The sequence below is a fragment of the Triturus cristatus genome, chromosome 5_2 (assembly GCF_964204655.1).
Source record: "Triturus cristatus chromosome 5_2, aTriCri1.1, whole genome shotgun sequence".
NCBI lineage: Eukaryota > Metazoa > Chordata > Amphibia > Caudata > Salamandridae > Triturus > Triturus cristatus.
In genome coordinates this window covers 104,653,693-104,666,349 of record NC_140588.1, presented here as the reverse complement: position 1 = coordinate 104,666,349, position 12,657 = coordinate 104,653,693, and the positions used below count along the sequence as shown (strand labels likewise).

The 12,657-nt window shown below is 49.9% G+C and overlaps 1 protein-coding gene across 7 annotated transcripts in view; it reads right to left on the bottom strand.

Annotated features, from left to right (window-relative positions):
- Positions 1 to 12,657, bottom strand: part of RELCH (RAB11 binding and LisH domain, coiled-coil and HEAT repeat containing) — a 760,620-nt gene that overhangs the window by 471,639 nt on the left and 276,324 nt on the right. For all 7 annotated transcript variants that reach the window (XM_085606887.1, XM_085606888.1, XM_085606890.1 and 4 more), the window contains one exon: positions 9,533 to 9,608. In XM_085606887.1, the coding sequence (XP_085463013.1) occupies positions 9,533 to 9,608 (76 nt within the window). The remainder of the gene's footprint in view (positions 1 to 9,532; positions 9,609 to 12,657) is intronic.

Below are 12,657 nucleotides of genomic sequence, written 5' to 3'. Positions count from 1 at the left end.
CTCTGCAGCTCTGTCATAGGCTGGTTTCCCTGGTTTCAGTAGTGGAATAATTACCGCTTCTCTTGTTGAACCAGGGAGCTTTCACTCCTGCTTCGCTTGGTTATATACTTCTACAAGTCTAGGACCAAACAGTTCAATATATGCAGAGTAGAACTCCACAGGGAGTCCGTCTGTCCCTGGCAGCTTAGTCTTGGCCATGGCCTTGATGGCCCCCTTACCTCACCCAGTTCTATATCTTTTCCCAGGGTCTCTGCTACTTCTTCCGGCACTACCGGCAATTCAATTTCACCTATGAATTCGTCGAGTTCTTCGTTTGTAGGGGACATCCTACTTTCATATGTTTGTATAATAATCCAGAAATATGTTATGAATATCTTGTTGTCGGTGGTGAATTTCTCCATCCTGCCCCTTCAGCTCTAGTATATCGAACCTCTCCTAGCCGGATTAGCCAGCTCGAACCATATAATTTTTGTAGTCGAAGCAGTGCAGCCTCTCTACCTGTTCAGCTACCGCTTCTTCGGCAGTCAGGAGCTTCTCCTGCTTATCTCTCCTTTTAGGTCTTTCTCTCTCCAAGTCTCAAAGTCTCTGCTCAGCTGCTAGGGTGTCCCTCAGAAGCACCTTCCATATTCCCACCGCCTCCGAGATGCAATGCCCTCGTATTACAGCCTTAAAGACCTCCCACTGTATTAGCTTATTCATCGCTGTGCCGGCATTTTCTCCAAAATATTGTTCGATAGCAGTGCACATTGTCGCTTGGAAGACTTGGTCCTCCAGGGCTTCAGACCTAAGGAGACAGGTCGGGATTTTGGGCCTCTCTTGGGACCATACCAATCCCAGCAATAACTCGTTATGATCCGAGATTGTTCTGGCTAGGTATTCGCTGGTCTGTGCACATTCATGTATATCAGGGGAACACAGTATGGAATCTAATCTGACATGTAATTCGTGCAACGCTGAAAAAAATGAATAATCTCTGTCCCCTGGGTACTGCGTCCTCCAGGTGTCAACTAATCCCCATCACTGCTGCCAGTGCCTTCGTGCTTCTGCTATTTTAGGCATGAGAGAGTATGGGAGAGGAGGATGGGAACAATCAAACTCCACATCTGTAATGCAATTAAAGTCCCCCCCAAAAAAAATTATCGAGCCCGTTAGCGCTGGAGACAACGTTCTGGAAAAGTGAGTCAAAAATGAGGTTTGGTCTGTGTTTGGGCCATAAATAATACCCAAGGTTACATCCTTTCCATTGAACCTTCCTGACAGTACGATATACCTCCCACCTGGGTCAATTATTTGCCCAGTGCACTGAAATGTATCCAGATCAGGACCCCCGCACCGGCAAAAGTTGAATAGTTTGTGTAATACACTTGGCCCCTCCATCTACACTGGAGCGCAAATCCTTCTTTCGCTATTATATGGGTCTCCAGTAGTCAAGTGATTTGCACCCCCCTCCTCACTAAGAACGCATGTATTCTGTGGCACCTTGACATAGTGTGCATCTCGCACATTCCATGATATACATTTAAAATCTATAATCACTATTAGCAACCTTAACTTTGACACGCCTGGCACCTAAAAACAAACCCTTATTTGAAAAAGAACCCCAACTCTCCCTCCCATCCAAACGCAAACAAAGTTACAAGAAAATCTCCTTGTGGTTTTGGGGTTATGCAGCTTACCCACCAGGTCCCGGAGTACCGCAAGGCCATACCTCCAAAACTTATAATTCAATCTTCAGCCCCGGCTCGCATACTGCATATCTCCGTCCTTTCCATTAGGAGTTATATCCTCAGTATTTCCTCCCTCAGTCTCGGGCCGGCATGCCAGCGGTATATACGATTGCTTCAATCTCTCATCTCGTCCCCTTTACGCAGTATCGCCCGCCATCTGGGGTGTGATCTGTGGCAATTCAGATTCTGAATCCTCATTGGCACTGGTAGCCAGTGATCCTTCCGATCTATCCACTTCTTGCCCACTCCTGCTTGATCTAGGGCTAGAGCCATCTTGGCTAAGCTCCACAACTACTTGCAGTACTTTGCGTCTTTCCGATCTGACCTCCATCGAGGAAGGCGCCCGAATCGTAGTCTTGCTCTTTTCTCTGGTCGTCTGTGCCATATCTGAGGAGGGATTGCGCCCTTCATGTCCTGCTCCGGAGTCTAACCAATGCCAGGCTTTGTGTGGTGTGTTAAAAAGCCTGTCAAAAAGCTGCAGAGGGGTAGCTTTTCCTGGATCGGCGCTTAACTGGCGAGAAAAGAAAAGAACTAACGTCCGCATGCCTGGGTGGCGCCTATAGAACAAGTTACTTACCTTCGATAACGATGTATCTGTAAGAAACATTAGTTAGTTAGATTCCTCACCTTAGAATATCCCCAGGCGTCAGGCTGCATCCGGAAAGATTTTTCGTCATCAATAACCCTTGCGCGTCGCTAGGCGTCGTGCGCCGGAATGACGTCGTCAGAGTACTTAGACGCCGCCCTCGCGCGCTGACGTCAGTTCTTGTACATAGCTTTCCGTGCCAGGAACGCAGAGCCATGAAAGAGACCGACACTGGTGCCAAAAAATCTAGGGCCCTGAAAGGGATAGCCTTAACCCTAGAAGTCGGTTCGCAGAACGGGGAGGATGGGTGGGTCGGTGAGGAATCTAACTAACTAATGTTTCTTACAGATACATCGTTACCGAAGGTGGCCAATGTGACAGACTGCCCGATGTGAAAGGCAGTCACCACTTTTGGTGGAAAGGAAGGACGAGTCCGGAGGACAACCTTGTCCGGATGGACAGAAAGAAAAGGAGGCTTAGATGATAGAGCCTGGAGCTCACTCACCCGTCTAGCCGAGGTGATGGCTACCAGGAAAGCAGTCTTAAGAGTCAGAAGACGAAGGGGACAATTATGAAGAGGCTCAAAGGGAGCGCACATCAGAAATGTCAAGACTAGGTTCAAATCCCACTGAGGCATTACGAAGGGGACATGAGGAAACATATGAGTAATGCCTTTGAAGAAACGAGAAACAACAGGGGATTTGTAAAGAGAAGGCTGATCAGGAAGCCGTAAGAAAGCAGAGATAGCAGAAAGGTAACCTTTGAGGGTGCCCAGAGCAGAGCCCTGCTGGGCCATGGAAAGAAGAAAGAGGAGAACCTCACAAAGAGGGGCGGAAAGGGGATCCACAGCCTTTGCTGTGCACCATGCCACAAATTTGTTCCACCTGCAGGCGTATACCGATTTTCTGGAGGGACGCCTGGCTGCCAGAATAACATTACAGACTTCAGGAGGCAAGTCAAATGGCATCAACTGCCGCCGCTCAATCTCCACGCATGGAGGTGGAGACTGGACAGGTTCAGGTGGAGGACCGTCTCCTGCTGCTGCGACAGAAGGTCCTCATGAAGAGGCAGACGATCGGGGGATCGATCAACAGACTGAGTAGCTCTGGATACCAGTACCTTCTTGCTCAATCCGGAGCCACAAGGATGACTTGGGCCCGGTCGCGCCTGATCTTCTTCAGCACTCTGGGCAGAAGTGGTATAAGCGGAAAGGCGTACAACAGACCGCAACTCCACTCGCGACGAAAGGCGTCCCCGAGCGAGTGCCGCCTTGGAAACTCCAACGCCCAGAACTGCTGACATTGCGTGTTATCTTCGGTGGCGAATAGATCTAACCAAGGCTCTCCCCACTGCCGAAAGAGGCCTTGCGCCACATCCGAGTTGAGATGCCATTCGTGATCCATCATGCACCGGCGGCTGAGTTCGTCCGCGCAGGGGTTCAGAGAGCCCGCCAGGTGTTGAACCACCAGGGTGATGCCCTGATGTTCCAGCCATGTCCAGAGGCGCAGAGCGTCCTGACAAATGGTCCACGACCCCACCCCGCCCTGTTTGTCGCAATACCACATGGCGGTGGTGTTGTCCGTGAACACCTGCACCACACTTCCCCGGACAACGGGAAGGAATGCCTTCAGTGCAAGTCGGATCGCTCTCAGCTCCAAAAGGTTGATATGGAGCCGAGACTCCGCCGGAGACCAGAGTCCTCTGATCTCCGGCTCCCCCATGTGGCCCCCCCATCCCAGGAAGGACGCATCCGTCACTACTACGTGCTCCGGGAGGGGTAGGGAGAGGGATCTGCCGCTGATCCAATCGCGGTCCGTGAGCCACCACTGCAACTGTTTTGCAGTGCCCTCCGAGATCAGATCAAAAAAACAACAAAACTATCCTACACCTATATATTTGAATTTTAAGGCTATAAGTCCATCAAAACATCATACAAAACCAACAAAGGTACAAAAAAAGTACATATAAAGCAATACAATTTTTATATAAAAACAGTTCATCATAAAAAGTGCAATCAAGTGTAACCGCCAAGACAAGGCGCTTGTCTTGGCGGTTACACTTGATTGCACTTTTTATGATGAACTGTTTTTATATAAAAATTGTATTGCTTTATATGTACTTTTTTTGTACCTTTGTTGGTTTTGTATGATGTTTTGATGTTTATCACTATTGTTTTGTATTTATACTTCCGTTGACATGGTGTTTTGTTGTTGACACATTGATTTTGTCTAAATGTTGTAATTCATTTTTTATGTTAAATAGATAAATAACAGTCTTTCAGAAAAAATGAAAAAATTTATTAAATGACTTTGTCATATATATTTTTGTACACCTAGTCTGTGGGTATTACTTTATTCATATGGACTTATAGCCTTAAAATTCAAATATATAGGTGTAGGATAGTTTTGTTGTTTTTTTGATTATATTTCCCTGATATTTCCTACACACATTTTGTAAATTCAGGGTCCCTCTGCTGTAGCCCATAAATAACCCTCCGAGATCAGGACATGGTCGGACAGGTTGCCCCGATGCTGGGCCCACTGAAACTTCAGGTCCCACTGCAGAGCCCGCATTCACCACCTGGCGTGATGCACTAGCAGGATGCAGGAGGCCATCAGACCCAGAAGCCGCAGCACCAACCTGACTGAAACCCAGGATAGAGGCTGAAAGATGGGAATCAGAGCCTGAATATCCCGGACCCGCTATTCCGGAGGATAAGCCTGGAACTGCGCCGAGTCCAGAACCGCTCCGATGAAGAGGAGCTTCTGTGAGGGACTCAGATGCGACTTCGGCACATTGATGGAGAACCCCAGCAAATGCAGGAGGTCGGCCGTAGTCTGGAGGTGGGAGACGACTTGCTGGGGCGAGCCCGCTTTCAACAGCCAGTCGGGGAAGACTGGAACCCCTGATCTGCGCAGATGAGCTGCGACCACCGCCATCACTTTCGTGAACACCCGAGGGGCACTGGTGAGGCCGAAGGGGAGCACCGTGAACTGAAAATGCTACTGACCCACTGTGAACCGCAGGTAACGCCGGTGGGCCGTCAGGATGGGAATGTGAAAATAAGCGTCCTGCAATTCCAACGCTACCATCCAGACTCCTGGATCCAGGGCAGCCAGAACCTGAGCTAGGGTAAGCATCTTGAACCTCTCCTTCCGGAGGAAGGCGTTGACGCTCCTGAGGTCCAAGATAGGGCGTAGGCCCCCTTTGCCCTTCTTGGGAACCAGAAAGTAGTGGGAATAGCAACCACAACCTACTTCTGGACCAGGAACGCGCTCGACGGCCCCCTTGGCCAAGAGGGCTGCAACTTCCTCCCGTAGAAGATTCAAGTGATCCCCCGACATGCGGTGGCACTGCGGTGGCATGACTGGAGGGGTCATCTCGAAGGGGAGGGAGTAGCCCCTTCGGACGATTTGCAGCACCCACCTGTCCGACGTGATGGAACGCCAGTGGAGCAGGTGATGGCGAACTCTGCCTCCCACTGGCGTGGAATGGGCCTGAAAGCACGGACTAGGAGGGCTTTGAGGCGGATGCTGTCGGGGTTGATGTGGACTGACCGGCACGTTGACCCCCGGTACTGCCTCGGCGGAATCCACGTCGGCATGCAGGTTGGTTCTGCGGCCGGTGGCTAGGCGGACGTGAGGGGGGGCCCCTTCCTTGGCCACAAAATGGACGAAAAGCGGAAGTTTGCAGTCGTGGCCCCGAGAGGCCCAAGGACTTGGCCGTAGCCCGGGAGTCCTTGAAGCACGCCAGCGCACTATCCGCCTTTTCGCCAAAAAGGCGAGTGCCATCAAAGGGCATATCCATGAGGGTGCTCTGGACATCCCCTGAGAAAGACGTGGACCGCAGCCAGGCATGGTGGCGGAGCGCCACCGTGGTAGACATCGCCCTACCCAGCGAGTCCGTAATGTCTAGTCCACATCAAATAGCATGTCGCGCTGCATCCCGCCCGTTGGCAAGAGCCTGGGCGAGCCGCGTCCGGGCCTCCTCCGGACACTGGGGCAGCACGTCCTCCACCGTATCCCACAGAGAGTGAGAATAACGGTCCAAGAGGCAAGCAGTGTTCAAGGACCGCAGTCCCAAACTAAGGGAAGAGAACAGCTTCTTACAGAACTGTTCCACCCTCTTGGATTCACGATCCGGGGGAGCGGACGGGAAGGAGGATTGGGAAGTAGACGCCTGGATAACCAGGCTCTCGGGCGTGGGTTGTTGGGACAGAAAACTGGCGTCGCCCGGAGCAGGGCGGTGGCGCCGGGCCACGTTCCGATCCACAGGAGGTACTGTGGAGGGCTTGGACCAGGTGCCCTTCAGAACGTCCACTAGTGCCTCATTGAACTGCAGCAGATGCTCCGAGGAGCTTGCTGACGGTTGAAGCACTTCAGTGAGGAGGTTAGTCCTCACGGCCACAGCAGGCAGCTCCAGCCCAAGGGCTTCGGCCGACTTGCGCAGCACCACGGAAAATGCAGCACCTTCCTCCGAAGCCACAGTCGGAGGAGAGATGAAACCAGTGTCCGGGGAGGTGTCCACACCACTGGCATCCCCCAGCTCATCTGCCCAGTCCAGAGATAAGTCGGCCTGCATGGCCATAGGGTCCTCAGACACCTCCCAGTCGCCCCCGTCATACGATTCCTGATAAACAGGGGGAATAATCGGAGCCGGAAGGTAGATGAAATTGCAGCGGCGCCGGGCCCGGACCGGGGCTGAACCGGGGAATGGTGTCATCCGGAGACGGCGCCGGGGGTGGAACCGGTGTCGGCACCGGCGGAGGAGGCGTCGTGAGGTCGACCGGCACCGACTGAGATCCAGGCCTGGATCCCACGGGGACCTGCGGCATCGATACCGAAGTCGACGACGGCGCCGGGGCCGGAGCCGCCGGCTCGCTAGGCCGCCCAGTCGAGCCCGCGGGGCCTGAAGGCGCGCCGGCAGGCGTCGACGGTGGAGCCAGGCCCCTCATGGCCGAGAGGAAGGCACTGATCTCCGCCGGAGTTGCGTCAGTCCCAGGGACCGGTGGGTATGGGGATGGACGCGGCTCCGGCGGAGCCACGGGCGTGGTACCACCCGGACCCTCGACCAAGTCGCGCGACCGGCGAGGGGAGTCCGAAGAGCGGTGTCATCTCTTGGACTTCTTACCATGCTTCGACTTACCCGAAGACTTGGAACCCTACGAGCGGTGATGGTGGCTGCTGCTCCGCGACCAGTCCTTCGACCTCCTCCTGGACCGGGACCTTGAACGGCGCGGAGCCGCGTCGGAGCTCGAGAAGCTTGCGGGACCGCTCCCGTCTAGCCTTCGAGGTCAAGGCCTGGCAGTGGAGGCACGACTCCGCATCGTGGTCGGCCCCCAGGCAGTAAAGGCACCGGCGGTGGTGGTCCGTCAACGACATCAGTCGGTGACAGGAGTCACAGGCTTTAAACCCAGGCATCCTATCGGCACCAGTTCGAGTCGAGTAGACAAAAGCGTCCAAAAAGTTTTAGTCAATAAGTGACTAAAGGGGTATGCTCTACCCGGATCGGCGCTGTCTGGTGCGGAAAAAAGAAGAACTGACGTCAGCGCGCGAGGACGGCGTCCAAGTACTCCGATGACGTCATTCTGGCGCACGACGCCGACGACGGACGCGGAGCCGCAGACGACGCCTAGCGACGCGCAAGGGGTATTGCTGACGAAAAATCTTTCCGGATCCAGCCTGACACCTGGGGATATTCTAAGGTGTGGAATCTAACTAACGTGTTTCTTTCAGATTAGGCACCGCGACGTCCTAACCGACGCCAACGACGTCACGCGGAGCTGAATGTAGCCAGCCGAATGGAGCCACCTGACGTCGCGGGCAAGGGTTATTTCTCAGTAAACGTTTCCAGATCCAGCCTGACCCCTGGAAAAATCAAAAGTAAGCTAGAAGTCTCTATCAGATGATCTAGATCAGTTGTGGACTCCTCTGCACCTAGAATGCAATGCATAGAATGCTTTGTTTGGCTAAGACTTCAGCATGATGTAGAAACGACTTCAAAGTGATAGGAGACTATCAGGTGAAGCAAATGCAGAATGAGTCTATATTTGTAGTGCAACAGTAACCAGGTCCGTCAGCAAGTTGGAAATCCTGAAGCAGTTATGCCTGTACATGTTCTCAAGCTCCTTCCCAGGTGGATTTACAATAGTGCTGCACTTTAGTTTCTTCATTAAGCCAGAATAGGTGATACATGCCCTTCCTACATTGTCTGTCTTAATTTGATCAATGTTCTCTAGATTTGTTTTTATGTGCCTCAAATGAAGGTGATTCATCCTTGATAAAAGTGGACTTTTAGTATGAAGGGTAAAGTCTATTAGTTTAATCTGACACAAATGTAATGGCAAGGCCCTTTGTACTAAAACGTCCTGCTCTGGCTACTCGATGCAAACCTATAGTGGTATTGTTACTGGTATCTCTGAGTCTCAAATGGAATACTAAACATTTCCGTAGAAAGCATGTGATGGCATTACAATATCATTGTTCAGTCAGTAAACATTTCTGAACCACAATCGTAGGTTAGGATTCTCCATCAGATACAAACCAATGCACTGCATGGTTCAACTTTCTGACTGCTCCACAGACTGCCCCTCCATAGAGCTAAGCAGCAGGCCACCATCCTCACGATGCTAGGCTCCAAAGGCACTGTTTGCATGCACTTTATTCTACAAATCCAACAATTCTTCTTCCCAGCATGGGACAGGGTAACAACACGATAATGCGCTAAGGCCTTAGCACCCCATAGTAGACAAGATATGGTAGATTTGAACTCCCTTCACTGAGGACATCTGCAACAAGTTCTACTTTGTTTGCAGCACAGATTTTTAGATACGACTGAGTAGCGAAAGAAAATATAATTAGGTTGCCATCTTATATGCACCCTGCACCCCCCCTGAAAAAAACATACAATCTTCAATAGTATTGATGCCCAGTTAAAAAAAAGAGCTCTAAAAACAAATTCTGACGTATAGTGAAATGCAAATAATTCCCTAAAAACTTCAATTCTGACGTATAGTGAAATGAAGATAATTCATGAAAAAGTAAAATAGGACCTAAACAACCACATACAAAGATAATACAAAAGAAAGCATACTAGGCACAAAATATAAATTGTATACATTGAACTCAGCAAACATTAAATGGTCTGACATTAATTCAAACTTCATAAACTGCTTAGAATCACTTTATTTTACATGTAAAAAACCAAATTCAGACAGTACCTCTGATCCCAAACGACTGTCTGCTGACATCTGACAAAAAGATAGCAGTGCTTGATGGAAAGCAGGAGTCAGCTTCCTGGATAAGCATATCAGGAAATAACCAAAAAGCAAAAATATTAATTTGTTGACTTCTTTTCGTCTTTCTCTCCAGAATTGAAAACTAATAGCTATTTAACAATGGATTAAAGCATTCAGTACATGCTGTCAAATGTTTTGTGCACGTGTGCCAAATTAAATTCTTTGAGACAGTAATGATTTAGCATTAAACAGATGGGCATGTGGGATCACTGCATTCAGAAGTAACCTTCAGTCTTTTCATATGAATCAATATCTCTCAGTGAGCATTCTGACATGTCAACCTTAAATGAATGCTATAGAGATTATCTAGCAACAATCTTAGGGTTTTGTTATGCATAGCTACTCAACATAGGTAATAAATATACTGAAAATATTAATCTCGGAGTCTTCTGGGAAAGAATAACTTCCCAAATGGCATAAGTCATGCAAATGGTCATATATCGGCAATTACTTGAGCAGATAAGCCCCCCTTAACTTTCCTAATGAGGTGAAGGAAATTTTAGTGCTCGTTAGTGCTCATCGCCAGAATGGAATACACCATTATCAATACGGAACAGTTATTTGTAATCCAGCCCCATCTATTCTAAATCTATTGCAATTGTCCTCTCCATGTATCAAAAAAGCAACGGTCAATGTAATTCAGGCCTAATGGAACTCAAGTCTAATACATACCATCAGTGAGTTCTTAAGTTACTTTCTTTCTTGATTCTGTCACTGCCCACAGATACGGTGCCCAAAAATTGATCAGGGGTACCAGTATCCATATGTCTGAATGGAGCCCTTTCTAGATGGGAAAATAGACCATTTCACTGAAAGGGGAGGTGGGAGGGAAGAACAAGTTACTTACCGTCGGTAACGATATATCTGTAAGGGACATAGATTAGTTATGGATTCCTCACCTTAGAATCACCCCCAGGCGTCAGATAGGATCCAGAGACTTTTTTCCTCAGCAGTACCCCTGCACATTGATAGGTGGTGTCGGTCGACTCCACATTCGTCGTTGCCGTTGCCGGAATTACATTGCGGTATCTACTTAGAAGCCACCCTCGCGCGCTGACGTCAGTTCTTTACACGACATTCCACGCCAGAAGCACAGAGCCATGCAAGACACTGACTACTGGTGCATGAAAACTAGGGCCCTGAAAGGGAGTTCCTTACTCTAGACGTCAGTTCGCAGAACGGGGAGGATGGGTGGGGCGGTGAGGAATCTATAACTAATCTATGTCTCTTACAGATATATCTTTACCGAAGGTAAGTAACTTGTTATCTGAAAGAGACAATTAGCTATGGATTCCTCACCTTAGAATAGATACCCCAGCAATACCGACCCTGGTGGTAGGTCTGCAAACCAAGTTCACACCAGAAAGTCCTGGAGAACCGAACGGTCGAAGAAGCTGTGTCTCTTGACTTGGTGGTCCAGGTATTAGTGTTTTGTGAACGTGTGCAGTGATGCCCACGTAGCTGCCTGGCAGATGTCATGAAGGGGGATTCCACGTCCAAAAGCAGCAGTAGCTGCCGTGGCACTGGTAGAATGGGCACGCAATCCTACTGGAGGTTCCTTTTTTGCCAAGGAATAGCAGATATTTATACAAAGAACGACCCGTCGAAAGATGGTCCGTTTTTGTACGGCCCGACATTTCTTGGCGCCCACGTAGCCAACAAAGAGTTGGTCATCCACCCGGAATTTTCTTGTGTGATGCAGATAGAAGGAAAGCGCATGTTTTGGATCCAGACGATTGAGCCGCTGGAGGCGGAAAGAAGGTGGGCAAAAAGATGGTCTGTCCTATGTGGAAAGAAGTAACCACTTTGGGAAGAAAAGAAGGCCTAGTGCAAAGGACAACCTTGTCCGGATGAACAGCCAGGAAGGGGGGTTTAGAAGAAAGGGCTTGAAACTCACTCGCCCTGCAAGCAGAGGTGATGATAACCAAGAAGTTAGTTTTCAAAGTTAAAAGTCTGAGAGGACAATTATGTAGCCGCTCAAAGGGAGCGCACATAAGATAAGTCAGAACCAAGTTCAAGTCCCACGGAGGCATTTTGAAAGGAATAGGAGGAAAGAGTTGAGTAATGCCCTTAAGGAATCTATTTCCAATAGGGGACTTGAAAAGAGAAGGTTGATCAGGAAGCCTAAGAAAGGCTGAAATGGCTGAGAGATAGCCCTTAAGAGTGTCCAGAGCAGAGCCCTGCTGGGCTAAAGAAAGGAGGAACAAGAGAACTTCAGAAAGAGGGGTGGAAAGGGGATCCACAGCCTTTGCTGTGCACCATGCCACAAATTTGTTCCATGTGCAGGAGTATACCGTTTTAGCGGAGGGACGCCTGGCTGCCAAGATAACATCACAGACTTCGGGAGAAAGGTCGAAAGCTGTCAACTGCCGCTGCTCAATCTCCACGCAAGGATGTAGAGGCTGGACAGGACCGTTCCCTGCTGTTGAGACAGAAGATCCTCCCGAAGAAGCAGTCTGATTGGAGGATCGATGGCCATGTGTAACAGCTCGATATACCAGACTCTTCGTGCCCAATCTGGAGCCACAAGAATGGCTTGTGTCCAGTCGCTCTTAATCTTCTTCAGCACTCTGGGCAGAAGTGGTTTAGGCGGAAAGGCGTAGAGAAGATCGCAACTCCACTCGCGACGAAAATGATTGCCTAGCGAGTACCGCCTTGAAAATTCCAACAGAACTGCTGACATTGCGTGTTCTCTTCAGCGGCGAATAAATCTAACCAAGGCTCTCTCCACTGCTGAAAGAGACCTTGCACCACTCTGGCGTTCAGAGAACCTGCCAGGTGTTGAACCACCAGGGATATGCCCTGATGTTCCAGCCATCTCCAAAGGCAGAGAGCCTCTTGACATAGGGTCTACGACCCCACCCCGTCCGGTTTGTTGCAGTACCACATGGGGGTGGTGTTGTCCATGAACACCTGCATTACTCTTCCCAGGACAGAGAGAAGGAATGCTTTTAGTGCAAGACGAATCGCCCGAAGCTCCAGAAGGTGGATGTGGAGCTCAGACTACTACTTACTATCGGAGGCCTCTGATCTCCGCCTCTCCCATG